This window comes from Elephantulus edwardii, unplaced genomic scaffold (genome assembly GCF_000299155.1).
Source record: "Elephantulus edwardii isolate Elephantulus edwardi_28Jun2011 unplaced genomic scaffold, EleEdw1.0 scaffold00164, whole genome shotgun sequence".
Classification (NCBI taxonomy): domain Eukaryota; kingdom Metazoa; phylum Chordata; class Mammalia; order Macroscelidea; family Macroscelididae; genus Elephantulus; species Elephantulus edwardii.
Genome location: NW_006399914.1, coordinates 7,276,306 through 7,291,055, shown reverse-complemented (window position 1 = coordinate 7,291,055; position 14,750 = coordinate 7,276,306). Strand labels below are relative to the sequence as shown.

The 14,750-nt window shown below is 40.6% G+C and overlaps 1 protein-coding gene across 1 annotated transcript in view; it reads right to left on the bottom strand.

Annotated features, from left to right (window-relative positions):
- Nucleotides 1–7,270: 7,270 nt before the first annotated feature.
- GLDN (gliomedin) overlaps nt 7,271–14,750 on the bottom strand; it is a 99,050-nt gene continuing 91,570 nt past the window's right edge. The window contains exon 10 of the mRNA XM_006895315.1: nt 7,271–7,766. Within this exon, the coding sequence (XP_006895377.1) occupies nt 7,289–7,766 (478 nt within the window). The 3' untranslated portion in view covers nt 7,271–7,288. The remainder of the gene's footprint in view (nt 7,767–14,750) is intronic.

Sequence of the window (14,750 nt, the reverse complement as noted above, 5' to 3'; positions counted from 1 at the left end):
AATGCAAAAGTCGGGAACAAAGAGGAAGATTCAGTAGTTGGAAAACATGGACTCGGTGACAGAAATGGAGCTGGAGAGAGAATGATCGAGTTTTGCACAATCAATGACTTATTCATAGCCTGATTATTAGACAAAAATATTTTAGAAGTAATTAAGCTGGTGGCACAGCCTTGCTTGCAGAAAGTGAAGAGGCCTTGAAGCACTGCAGATGATGCTGCCTTCATTATGGATTGTATCTCAAGTCAAGGAGACAAAACTCCTCACCTCTGTACCAGTCAGGAGGCAACATCATAATAGATGGAGAGAAGATGGAAGTTGCCAACAATTTCATTTCACTTGGACCCACATTCAACATCCATAGTAACAGCAGTCAGGAAATCAAAAGATGTGTTGCACCTCTTCAAAATGCTAAAGAGCAAGGATGTCAGTCTAAGGCTTTCTGTGAGCACAGTCAAATGTTCTAGGATTCCCATTCTTCTCAAGTTTAGCCACAGTTATGTGATTTGCACAGTCAAATGCCTTTGCATAGTCAGTGAAAACCCAGAAAGACATTCCTCTGGTACTCTTTGCTTTCAGCCAAGATCCATCTGACGTTGGCAATGGTATCTCCAGTACCACAGCCTCTCAAAAAGGTTAGCTTTTTTTTTCCATAGGATTCCTATGAGTTGGAGTCATTCAATGGCACCTCATGAGAACAGCAACTCATATTTCCCAGATATTTTGATGATAGAAAAGTAGTGAGTTGATCAAAGAGAAAAGTAGTGAGACTGAGAACTAAATGTCTTCCTTATTTTCAATCTTACATGAATGGCCCCATAGAATTGGATCTCTTAAAGCATGAACAATCTGAATTGTCTAGTTAAGGAGAGAAGGTTACTTTTTTTACTATCTTTTTGCTCGTAATATTTTCACAAGGAAGCTCTGATGGCAAAATGATAAGGAGTTGTGCTACCAACCCAAAAGTGTTGTTGTTGTTGTTATGTGCCGTCGAGTTGCTTGCGACTCATAGTGACCCTATGTACAACAGCCCTAAACTCTATTCTGTCCTGTGCCAATCGCACTGTCTCTGACACACCCATCCCAATTACCCCAGTCACTGAATCAATCCGCTTCATAGAGGGCCTTCCCCTCCTGTGCTGTCCCTCCACCCTCGCAAGCATGATGTCCCTCTCCAAGGACAGGTCTCTCCTTACAACATGTCCAAAGTATGTCAGACAAAGCCTCAGACTTCTTGCCTCCAAGGAGCCACCCGTTTTAACCCTTTCCAGGCTGAATCGGTTTGTTTTCCTAGCAGTCCATGGTACCCTCAACACTCTTCTCCAGCACCACAGCTCAAAGGCATCAATTCTCCTTCTGTCCTTCTTAGTCATTGTCCAACACGCACCTTAGTCTTCAGAGAGACACCATTGCTCTTCAGTACTTTGGAGAAGTCCCTAACAGCAGACTTTCCCATGGCAATATGTCTTTTAATTTCCTGGCTGCTGGTGCCATGAGCGTTAATTGTGGAGTCAAGCCAACTAAAGCTGTAAACAATCTCAATCTTCACTGTCCATCCTGATGCTGCCACTTGGTCCAGTGGTGAGAATCTTTGTCTTCTTGACATTGAGCCTCAATCCATATAGGAGGATGCAGTCCTTGACCCTCAGCAGCAAGCGCTTCAGGTCCTCCTCAGTTTCAGCAAGCAGGGTTGTGTCATCTGCATAATGCAGATTGTTGATAGGTCTTCCACCAATCCTGACCCCACATTTCTCCTCATAGAGCCCAGCCTCCTGGATAATCTGTTCTGCATACAGGTTGAAAAGGTATGGAGACAGGACACATCCCTGGTGTACAACCTTCCCAATTTTGAACCATGCAGTGTTTCCTTGCTCTGGTGGTTCAAATCTGCCAGCTGCTCCATGCGAGAAAAATGGACATTCTCCCATGTGATTTACAGCCTCTGGAAACTTGCTAGGTGGTCAGCTGTGAGTTGTTCCAATTCAATGGCACAGAACAATAATGTTTTAATTACAACAATCATCAGCAGTATGTCCTTGAGCTGGCCAATGATAGATACTTAGTAGGGAAAGTTGTAAACTATAGACCACGGTAATGTGTTCTTCAACTTTTTTGTTACTATTTTCCATTATTTGGGGGAAGTTTGGTTGTAAAGGGAACACTGTTGGTCTGTAGAGTGTTGTGCTGTGAACTCATGTGCCTCATCTCTGGCAGTTCAAATCCACCAGTAGCTCCTTGAAAGAAAAATGAGCAATCTCGTCACATGCAGTCTTCAGCCTTGGAAACCAACCTGATGGAGGGAGGGTCAGAGTTGGAACTGACTTGATCACAATGAGTTTTTGAGTTTTTATTGTAAATTCTTTGTATGTATTAAAAGAATATTTTTTTTGTGGGGTCCCACTGTTAACACACCTGACAAGCCAGACCAGCAGACAGAGTATTTGACACCATGCCTCTGATCATTTCTTCAACCCAGATGAGATTTTAAGAATCACCAAGTCAATGTAACCCACTGAGAGGATGGACTATAAAAGTAACCATTATAGGCCCCTTCCTTGAGTCCTTGGGAGAGAAGTTGAGGCATGTTGTGCCCTTGCCCTCTTTAGGGGTGAGTGTGGAGCCCCTCTCTCTCTATTGAACCTACCAGCTCGCATGGTGTCAAGACGTTGAATGGATAAAAGAAATAACCAACTTGAACCAGATGATCTCACATTCATATTCTCCCCTGGCTACTGGTCCTGGGCCATCCCAATCCAGCCTCTGAGCCCCAGATCTTCACCCCTGTTCAGCAGGAAGTAGCCAGAAAGAATACAACTGCCCTTTTTCTCACTAAAGAGGCTGGGATGTCAGCCTGGCACCAAGGTAAAAGGGAAAACAAAGGATTCAAGGAATGTCAACATGCCAACAAAGGGAGTGAGCAGCCTCCCTCATCTATTAAACCACCATAGAGTGCCCCACCCTTCCCTCCTTAAACCACAATGGGATGTCCCTCTCTTCGTTCCTTAAATACCCTCACGATAAAACCTGCCCTAATCCACTTTAGGGCATGGTATTTTCCTGGGCTGTCCCTCTATCTGTTTCTCTCTCTGCAGACCAAGGAAACCCACTGGCAAGACCTCTTAATAAAGCTTCTTTAGCTTCCTTTAAAAGAAAAAAAAAAAGTAACCATTATAACATGCTAAGAATTTTTAAATATTGGGCGCACTCCACACACACTTCTATACTAGGGAGCTCTGGTGGCATAGTGGTAAGGAATTGTGCTGCTGATGCAAAGTGTGCACTGTTCGAATCCCTAAGCTGCTCTACGGGGAAGATGGGCAGTCTCCTCATGTGCAATTAACTGCCTTTGCTAACTGCTGGAGGGCCAGCCATGGGTTGGTTCTGACTCGACGGTGGTTGGTGGTGTTTGGTGCCATCGAGTCGTAGACGACTCATAGCGACCCTATGAACGAACAGCCTGAGCACTGTTTGTACATAGAGTTTCTGGAGGCAAGCCATTTCGGAAGTGGATGTCGCTCCTACTTCCAGGCTTGTTTTTAGTCGGGAAGCTCCAGCCAACACTGTCCACCATGGGTGCCCATTACCACGATTGGCACATCACTGTCACATTCTTCAGCATCACAGCAACCACGAGTTACCTCTGTACAGCAACGCACAGACCAGTGCTATACCAACTAGAAGAATGTTTGACAGGAAAACAATTTGAACCTGGCCGAGGGCCACAGATGAAAATCACCTGCCTTCGGCTTGGTAGCATAGCTTCCTTTCCACTAGGCCAACGCAGTTCTCTGTCATTGTCGTTGTTATTGTTGTTTGGTGCCATCAAGTCGTAGATGACGCATAGTGACCCTATGAACGAACGGCCTGAGCACTGTTCGACAGTACACAACAAAAACTACTGTCAAGAAAAAGCAAAGGAGGTGGACAGTACTATTATTATCCACAGTTTACAGATCAAACAGATGCAGAGAGAAGCAGGCAATGTAATTCGACAGTGTCATTTTAAGTTGCTCTTTTTCCTTTTAAGCATTACATGTAACTTAACAAATGATAGAAATAATACACTTCTTTTACATATGATTATTTTATTTGACTAGATGAAAATGAAATAAATTACAGTCAGATACATTAACTGTTATTCATTTTCCTGTTGTGCTGTTCAAAGCCTCTAATTACAGATTGCAAATTCACACCTTTTAATGATATGACTCACAAAATCATGGCATCTGGGTAAAAACAAAAAAAGCCTTTTGAAGCACTTCCTCAGACAGTTGATATCAGTAGTCAGCTGAAATGTCCTCTTTGCAGCTGGAGAATAACACCTGACTCCAAGAATCCTAGTGCCTCATTTCACTTTTATCTTGTAACCCTGAAGGTAAGAATAAAAGTGCCCAAGATCAAAAGTCCTTATTTAAACATTTTGCCCACAAAACTTTTCCTCTGCTGTCACACCTGTGCTCAGTGATGGAACGAGCCTGGAGCTTTACCGGGCCTCCACAGCACAAGTTATCAATTGAAAGAAAATGCTTTGAAGCAGGCTCTGGGCGAGCTTTGAGGGTGCGGTGGATAGTTTTGTTTACTTTCCACTGGGGGACAATCTACTTCAGATTAAGGAAGAATTAGAGATATACCGAGTTTGATTCTGACGTCAGAAGTGCAGATATTTTGAAAAGTCCTTTAAAGCAACTTAGGTGAAAATATATACTACTCATACCTTGACTTAAAAGTATTTTTTCTTTTTTAAATCAATTAGAGTATGAAGGGGGAAAAGGAGTAAAATCTTAATTCATTTTTCTCTGTAAATGCAAACTTCAATTGTAATATACTGTTGAGGTGAAGCTGACCCGTAGCAGACTCTCTAGGTTTTCAGAGGCAGGAAATCACATGGGAGGAGATTGCCCATCTTTCTGGAGCAATTCGAATTGAGTGCCTTTGGGTTCGCAGTGCAACTGCTTACCATTAAGCCGTCAGACCTCCCCTAACTCTCAATAAAGTCATTCAGTTGTCCTATTATTCTGCTATTGTTGCCATTGAGTCAATTTTAACTTTGGTGACACCTGTGTTCAGAATAGAACTTCATTCTGTTGGATTTCAAGACTGCGACCTTCTAGTTACTTTTTGGAAACAAATCAACAGACCTACTTGCCAAGGTGCCGTTGGGTGGATTCAAACCACCAACTTTCAGCTAGTAAGCCTGAGTGCTTCATTGTTTGTTCTGCTCAGGGATTCCTATTAGTTTACCACAGCAAAAAAAAAGAAATGTCTCATTAAAAGGAATGTATGCTAATTCAGTAACTAATTGCTTTTGACTGCTACTATATATGTAATTAGTATTTTATATGTTACTATTATTACTATTACAATGAAATTTTATTTCCAGGTCTCCTATGTCTACAAACAGCAACATATATTTTTTAAAAACTTTAAAACACTACCATTCATTAGACATGTTGATCTTGGACACTGGAACTCTATTTTGTTTCAAAACAGGAATCTGAAAAGAGGGGTTTTTAGTGTGTGTGTGGTTTTTTTTTTAATGCTTTGATAATATAGCACAGTCTAATTAAACAGTAAAAAAAATTGTTTTGAAAATACAACAAATCATATGACTAGCTTTTCCACTAATAGCTGCCTGGGTACTTTCAGGAGGTAGGGAGATTTAACTATTTAAATCTGTACCTCCCCTAAATTTCAAAATTATTCTATTAATCGTTTTTGAGATATATGATTACATAGTCTCAGGACCACACCATATTTTTACACATTCTCATGACCCAGTGAAAATGTAGCCAGTGCCCTCCCACAGTCTACAGCCCTCCAGTGAGAACTGGCTAGGAAATCTTCCCACAGCCTTTTCTCTAAGCCTCCTTCCAGACTGCAGGGTCAGCTCTCTCTCTTCTTGGTGGCTGTATCCGGGTTTCAGTGCTTGTGATGAAGTATATTTGAGAAACTGAGTTGTCATAAAATACATCTAGCCAAGGACATAATAAAGAGTAGGTTAAATTGAACTTACTCTTGGCATTCAAAGGGACATCATAGCCATTAAAACTGTTAGGAAATTAGCTCGTTAGCTGCTTTTGCTGAGGGCCATTTAATTTTATGCTAGTCTTCTCCTTCCACTCTACCCAATATTCAAACCAAGGAAAATGATACCTTTTACTCTGAAAAACAAAAAAAACCCCAAACACATACCAAAAAATTCCAAAGACTTGGGCTCTGATATATATGGTAAATAAGTAATTTACAGAGTCATGCTCACTTTATGTTCCAGGTAAAGGGTTGGCAAACGTTTCCTGAAAAGGACCAGAGAGTAAATATTTTTTGGGTTTTGCGGTCTCTGTCACAGCTAAGCAACTCCACTCCTGTCATACAGAAGTACTATAGACAGTACACATACACAAATGTGGACTGTACACATACACAAATGTGGCTGTGTTCTAAGAAAACTTTATTAAAAACAGGAGGTTGGTCAGGTTTGGGATACAGGCCATAGTTAGCAGACATCCTTTGTAGATGTAACTACAAATGTTGCTGCTTTTAAAGATGCAAAGCATACCCATGGCTTTAGCCAGATTACTGCTCACTGTTATTTTTCTGTACTCATGTATTTATAGCACATATCTCTACATATGGTAGAAACAACCAACATCATATGGGTGATTTAGAACCACATGATAGAAAAGGCATAAGAACCTGAAACGTCTAATTTGTTGTATTTTAAAACCTGGCTTTGATCTGTTGCTGAGAATCAAGGCCTTACAGCCTTACGGTGGCAGATGCAGATGCACAGAAAAATACTAAACTATGAATAATGTGCTGTCTTAGTAGCCTAAAAGGGTCAGTGTGATTCCATCATTGAGGAATTCATTGCTTAACATACCAGGCGTATCAACCTAAGGATAAATTTGCATGTGGTTAAAACACAATAAAATAAATGAATAAAAATAGTGCAAGTAGTAAAAGCCAAGAATTACAGAATTTCCTATAGGTAAAGACAATCTTCCCACCAGTTCTTGGATGTTATCTGTGGAGAAATTGAGAGTCAAAGAGGAGGAAGTGTCTTGCCCAGTTTATTTGCAGATGAATCACTAAACCTCAGCTGTTCTGACTTCCAGTCCATTGCTCATTTCCATAATGGAATCTGAATTTGGAGGGTGCCCACTGGCCTTATAAACACTCACGTGATAAGATTATATTCTAAATACCTGACTAACTGTAAAGACCAGTTTTCAGCTGGGAAATAAAAGAGCCCAGAGAACATCTGAAATTCATCAGGGAGAGCAACATTACATCACTGCTTCAATATAGCTGACAAAAACTGCACAGGATAAAGCATTAAATGGCCATCTTCCCATGAATATAAATGCTGGTCTCTCATATTGTATGATAGCATAGCAAGGACAGACTGGGAAGTTCTTAAATTGAAGTTTGCATTTATCTGTTTCCCTCCTAACAAATCAAAGGCAAATGTTACACTCATGTCTTTGGTGTCTGTGACATAGAGGATCCCTCTCGCGATAAAGGCGTTGCCAGCTTTGGATTTGGGGTAGGTGGTATTGATGTGCTGCACCACAGAAAAAGTCCTTTCATCCAGCTGTGCTACGAGGATGCTCGAGCCGTCCACACTTGAAGCGTAGATGATCCAAAGGCCCTTTTCGTCTACCGCCAAGTTGAAGTAAGTCTTGGAATTTGCAAAGAGATATTTTCTATCAAAATACAAAGCATTTTCAATCTTCAGCGTTTCAGATATTTCTTTGCCAAATTCAAATCTGAAAAATAAAAATCAAGTAAGAATTCATATTTTTGTGGACCGAGTGGTTTGTTAGAGCCCTCCATTTAACTCCTGACAGAGGTGGTGGTTGTTTTTAGGTGCCGTCAAGTTGAGTACGACTCAGTGACCCTATAAACAACAGATCTGAACCCTGTGCTATCCTGTGCTATGTTTACCATCTCTGACACATTAGAGGCCATTGCCGCAGTCGCTGTGTCAATCTAGCTCATTGGGGGGTCCCCTCATTTTTGCTGACCCTCTACCTTTCCAAGCATGATACTCTTTTCCAAGGAATAGCTAGAACCATGTAAAGGAAATATCAAAACAAAAAGAAAAACAAAACACCCTCCCCCCCCACCCAAACCCAAAACCCTGTCAATCTTTCACATGACTTTAAGAAAATGCATTTTCTACTTGGGAGATCTTCCAGGTGTCAAAAATATTATCTATGGTTGAGTCTTTCTACATGAGAAAACTTGTTGAAACTGTTCAACTGCCTGCCATTAACAGGATAGGATGGGATTACTCAGAAACCATGTTTGATTCCTCAAATATGGTACCATTTTGAGCCAAGACTAAAACTGAATGGTGAATTTAGTATGACTAGCAAGCCACTCTAAAGCCTATTTTTATGTCTGCCTCTAGACTTATAGTCTTAGTTTTAATGTATTAGTTCCTCCAGACAATAGATCTGTTTCAGCCAGGACATGGTGATGGGTAGACTGCCAGAAATAACCGTAAAATTGGACAGAACGTACGAACTGCTTTCAAGCCACTAGGTCACAATACAGGCCTGTGAGCCATGAAATAAAGGAACCATATGAAGTGAGCGCCAAAATCACACTTGCTGCCTGGGGGCACTTTCCAAACCACAACACTGGAATTGGAGTCCAACACAGAAAACAGTCTCAATAGAAGCAACAGAGCAAGGAGATTGACGTTACTTAGGAGGCTAAACGTTGTGGGGCAGAGACTAGAGAAGGGGTGACTGATAGAGAAGGAACCACAGATATTTGCAAAATGTTGAGTAGGTTCCAACCCTACGACTGTTGAGTGACCCTCCATCTGAGGCTGTCGATCTTAAAGGAAGGAGATTGCCCATCTTTCTTTCTTGAGGTAATGGTAGGGCTACAGATAATGCCACCAGAGCCCCTTAACATGTACACAGGGTCAACATAAGTGTATGGCTGAATACTAAGCTGCATATACACATTGAGGTTCTGAAATGCTAATGGAAAAACTACTGGGGAAATAGAGATGAATGAAGATCCCAGAGGACTGTACTGTGCTAAGGGCTGCCTGGCTGACTTACTGGCAGAGATTCATATTTGTCCTCATTCCCAAGAAGGTGATAGAACAGAATGGAAATTGTCAAACAATATCATTAATATCACATGCAAGCAAAATACTGCTAAAAATCATTTTACGAAAATGGCTAGAGCAGGAAATACAGAATTGGCAGAAGTTGAAGCTGGATTTAGAAGAGGTCATGGCAAGAGCTGGAAGCAGGAGTAGGATCCACTTCCGAAATGGCTTGCCTCTGGAAACTGTATGTACAAACAGTGCTCAGGCCTTTCATTCATAGGGTCGCTATGAATGAGTCTACGACTTGATGGCACCTAACCAACAACAACAATAACAACAACATGGCAACAGGGATATCATTGCTGATGTCAGATAGATCTTGGCTGAAAGCAAAGAATACTTGAAGAATGCCTGTTTTTGTTTGTTTTTTTTATAATTTTTTATTTTTTCTTTTTTTTACAGAGGTTTTGGATTTCCATTCATTCATTGCTGCAAGGAATGCCTGTTTTATTGACTCTGCAAAAGCATCTGACCGTGTGGATCATAACACATTATGGCTGACATTGAGAAGAATGGGAATCCCAGAACACTTAATTGTGCTCATCTGTGCAAACAGAGCAAGGGAACATTACATGATTTAAAATTAAGAAAAATGTGCATTAATTGTGTGTCTCCTCTTCAAACCTATTATATCTGTGTGTTGTTGTTATATGTTATCACATCACTGCGACTCATAGTGACACTATGTACAACATCTCTGAACCTTGCCCCATCTTGAGCCAGTCTCTGTCTCCAACAAACCTACCACCAGTTACTTTATCAGGGCATCTCATCCAGGGTCTTCCTTTCCTGTGCTGTCCCTCCACCCATCCAGGCATGGTGTCACTCTCCAGAAGCTGGTCCCTCCTGGTCACATGCCCAAAGTATGTGAAATGGAGCTTCAGAATCCTTGCCTCCAAAGAGCAGCATGGTTTCACCCTCTCTAAGATAAACCTGTTTGTTCTCTTGGCAGTCCATGATATGTTCAACATTCTTCTCCATCACTACAACTCAAAGGCATCAATTCTTTTTCTGTCATCTTTAGTCATTGTCCAGCTCTCTGATGCATAGCAAGTAACTGCAAAGACCATGCCTGGATCAGGTGCACCTTGGTCTCTAAGCTGACACCATTGCTCTTTAGTACTTTGGAGACATTCCTGACAGATTTCCCTAAAGCAATTAGGTTGTTGTATTTGTTGTTGTGTTTTTTTTTAATTTCCTGACTGCTGGTGCCAAAAGGGTTGACTGTGGACTCGAACAGACTGAAATTGTCAACAGCCTCGATCTCTTTTTCATCAATCATGGTGCTGACAGTTGGCCCAGTGGTGAGAATCTTTGTCTTCCTGATGTGGCACTTCAATCCATATTGAAGACTATAGTCCTTGACCTTCTGCAACAAGTACTTCAGGTCCTCCTCAGTTTCAGCAAGCAAGGTTGTGCCATCTGCATAACACAGGTTATTGAGTCTTCCTCCACTCCTGATGCCACATTCCTCCTCATAAAGCCCACCCTCCTGAACTATCTTTTCTGCATATAGATTGAAAAGGTATGGAGACAGGACACGTCCCTGATGCCCTCCTTTCCTGATTTTGAACCATACAGTGCTTCCTTGCTCTGTTCTGATGACTGCTTCCTGGTCCAAGTATAGATTTCACCTGAGCACAATTAAGTGTTCTTAAGAATGGGATTCCCAATCTTTTCAGGATTGGCCACAATTTGGTGTGATAAATGAAGTCAGACAGATGCCTTTGCATAGTCAATGAAACACAGAGAGACATTCTTCTTGTTCTCTACTTTCAGCCAAGATTCAACCAAACATAAAATCTTGAACTAAAATGTATGCTATCTGAAATGAAAATATCTGCTTAAGATTTGTTTAAAGATTTATTAAAAGCTTACAGTCTAAGGGTTTCAAATCATGGTGATGGACAATATAAACTCTGACTTGGAGACAATATTAAACAGCCTAATAGATATGTATTTTGAAGCCTAGAAGGGAAAGAGAGATGGGAACATTAAAAGACACACACACACACACACACACACACACACACACACACATACATGTTCCAAATTTTCCAAGTCTTATTTAAAAAAATATATAAACACATGAGAAGTTCATCAAACTTCAATCAGAATAAACGCAAAGAAAACAAAAAAATGAGGGGAAAAAATTAAAAGCAGCCAGAAAGAATAATAATATTACACACAGGAGAACAATAATAATAAGAACAGTGACTGACTTTAAAGCAATAAAGATCAGAAAATAATGGGGTAATAGTTTAAAACTGCTGTTAATATCTGATTAACCCAGAATTCTATATCTGGCCAAAATATTCTTCATTAATGAAGATGAGAGAGAAAACATTTTTAGATAAATAAAAGTCCAGAAAATGTTACTAGAAGACAGACCTGCACTATAAAATATGTTAACGAAACTCCTCCAAGCCAAACTGAAATATCGCCAAATGGAAACTTGGATTTACATAAAAAGCACTAAAAATGACCACACTACTCTGGCAGTTTGAGTCTCAGCTGCTCTGAGAAAGAAGATGAGGAATCTCCTGTAAAGCTTTACAACCTCAGGAACTAGGTGTGCAGGGTCTCTGAGTCAGAGGAGCAGTGAGTTGAGTTATTGAGTTCAATCCTTAGATGATTTTGACTTCCTAGAATCTCTGATCAAAGATTTTTTTTCAACAATCTGTGTGATGCAGATGACACAACCCTGCTTGCTGAAACTGAGGAGGACCTGAAGCGCTTGCTGCTGAGGGTCAAGGACTACAGCCTCCAATAGGGATTGAGGCTCAATGTCAAGAAGACAAAGATTCTCACCACTGGACCAATTGGCAGCATGAGGATGGATGGTGAAGAGATTGAGATTATTCACAGCTTTAGTCTGCTTGGCTCCACAGTCAACACTCTTGGCACCAGTAGCCAGGAAACTAAAAGGCATACAGCCATGGAAAAGTCTGCTGTTAGGGACCTCTCCAAAGTACTGAAGAGCAATGGTGTCTCTCTGGAGACTAAGGTGCATCTGATCTTTGTTATCACCTGTTATGCATCAGAGAGTTGGACAATGACCAAGCAGGATAGAAGAAGAATTGATGCCTTTGAGCTGTAGTGCTGGAGAAGAGTATTGAGAGTATCATGGACTGCTAAGAAAACAAACAGATTCATCCTGGAAAAGGCTAAACCAGGTGGCTCCTTGGAGGCAAGGATTCTGAGGCTCCGTCTAACATACTTTGGACATGCTGTGAGGAGAGACCGTTCCTTGGAGAAGGACATCATGCTTGGGAGGGTGGAGGGACAGCACAGGAGGGGAAGGCCCTCTATGAGGTGGATTGATTCAGTGACTGGGGTAATTGGGATGGGAGTGTCAGAGACAGTGCAATTGGCACAGGACAGAGCAGAGTTTAGGGCTGTTGTACATAGGGTCGCTATGAGTTACAAGTGACTCGACGGCACATAACAACAACAACAACAACATTTTATTGTGAAAAACTGCAAACACACAGAAAGTTCAAAAGCAGTACAGTGCATAAATATACCCCCATCACCATATCAAAAAGAGTGGTTGACATGGAAAAATTTCAGGAAGTATTGTATGAACAAGAACCAGTGGTAACGAAGGAAGAAGTTCAAGCTACACTGAAGGCACTGGAAAAAAAAAAAATAAGGCCTCAGGAATTGATGGGATACCAATTGACTTGTTTCAATTAACAGATTCAGCCCTGGCTGTGCTCACCAGTCTCTGTCAGGAAATTTGCAGGGCAGCTACTTGGCTGGCTGACTGAAAGGGATCTATATTTGTTCCAATCCCAAGGAAAGTGATCCATCAGAAGGTGGAACTTATCAAATAGTATTATTAATAATACTTGCAAGTGAAAGATCATCCAAAATCTTAAAGATTATCCCCAAATGGCTAGAACAGTACTTTGACAGAGAACTACCAGAAGTTCAAGCCGGGTTTAGAAGAGGCCATGGCACAGGGTATCATGCTGATTGATGTCTATGGCTCCTGGCTGAAAGCATGTAATGAAGAATGTCTGTGTTTTATTGACTATGCAAAGGCATCTGACTGTGTAGATCGTAACAAACTATGACTACCATTGAGAAGAATGGGAATCACAGAATGCTTACCTGTGTTCGTAGGAAACCTTTACCTAGACCAAGATGCTGTTATCCAAAAAAGAGCAAGGGAGCACAATATGGCTTTAAATAAGGAAAAGTGTGCATCAGGGTTATATTCTTTCTTCATTTCTATTCAATCTGTATGCCGTAAAAATAATTTAAGAATCTGGACACTATGAAGAAGAATGTGGCATCAGGATCAGAAGAAGACTCATTAACAACCTTGCTCAGCCTATAGATTGAATAGATATGAAGAAAGACTCAACAACAACCTTGATGGAGAAAAGATTGAAATTGTCAATGATTAGATACATAGTCAATTCCCATGGTGCCAACAATCAGAAAATCAGGAGATATTGGGAAAGTCTGCAGTCATGGCATCTCCAAATTGCTGAGGAGCAACGATGTCCATTTGAAGACTAAGGTACACCTGACATAAGCCATGGTTTTTTCCATCACTTGCTTTGCATCTGAGAGCTGAACAATGAAAAAATATGGCAAAAGAAAAATTGATGCCTTTGAGCTGTGGTGCTGGGGACTGCTGAATATACCATGGACTGCCAAAAAACCCAGATATTTCTTGGAGAAAGTACAACCAGAGTGTCCTTGGAGGCAAAGATGATAAAACCTCATCTCACATACTTTGGGCACTTTGCTAGGAGAAGCTATTCCTTAGAAAGGTATATCAAGCTGGGAAAGGAGGAAAGTTAAATAAAGAGAAGAAGACCCTTCACAACAAGATAAATTGACACAGTGACTGTCTGAAATTATGAAGATGACACAGGCTAGGACAGGATTCAGATCTATTGTTCGTAAGATTGCTGTGAGTCTTACTTGACAGCACCTAACAACCACCACTATTGGTAGCCTAGTAGTAAAGAGTTGTGCTTCCATGTCAGAGGAACAGAGTTTGAATCCATCAGTTGCTTCATGGGAGAAAGACAGACTCTTCTTATGCAATTTATAGCCTCAGAGAGCCTGTTGGAGGGTCAGCTATGAGTTGGTTGTGACTCCATGATATATAATAACAGCATAATTTAGACTCTATAGGTGTTAACATTTTTTCATATTATCTAAAACATTTATATTAATTCTGGACATATTTGTGAAGACATAAATGCTAATGTCTTTCATATAAAAAGAACTTCTATAAAACAAGTTTCAACACTACAAAAATTAAAAGTAGATACAAATAGGTAAATTGCAGGTAAAGCTTTTAAACTTTAGAAGAAATGCTCAGCTTCAGTTATCATTAAAGAAGTACAAATAAACACAAGAGATTATATTTCACTCATCATATTGGCTAAAAGTGGTACAGCTTGAATCTGTTCCTCATATGTATATATTTTCCTGTGTGTCTTTCAATAAAATAGCAATACTTCAAGCAAATCTGCAAATTAAGAAAAACTTTAACAAGTAGAGAGAGCATTAAATGTTGGGGTGAGAGAAGATCTTCACCCTGAAACCCACAGCGTCCCTTTTCAGCAGGAAGTAGCTAAGAGAATAC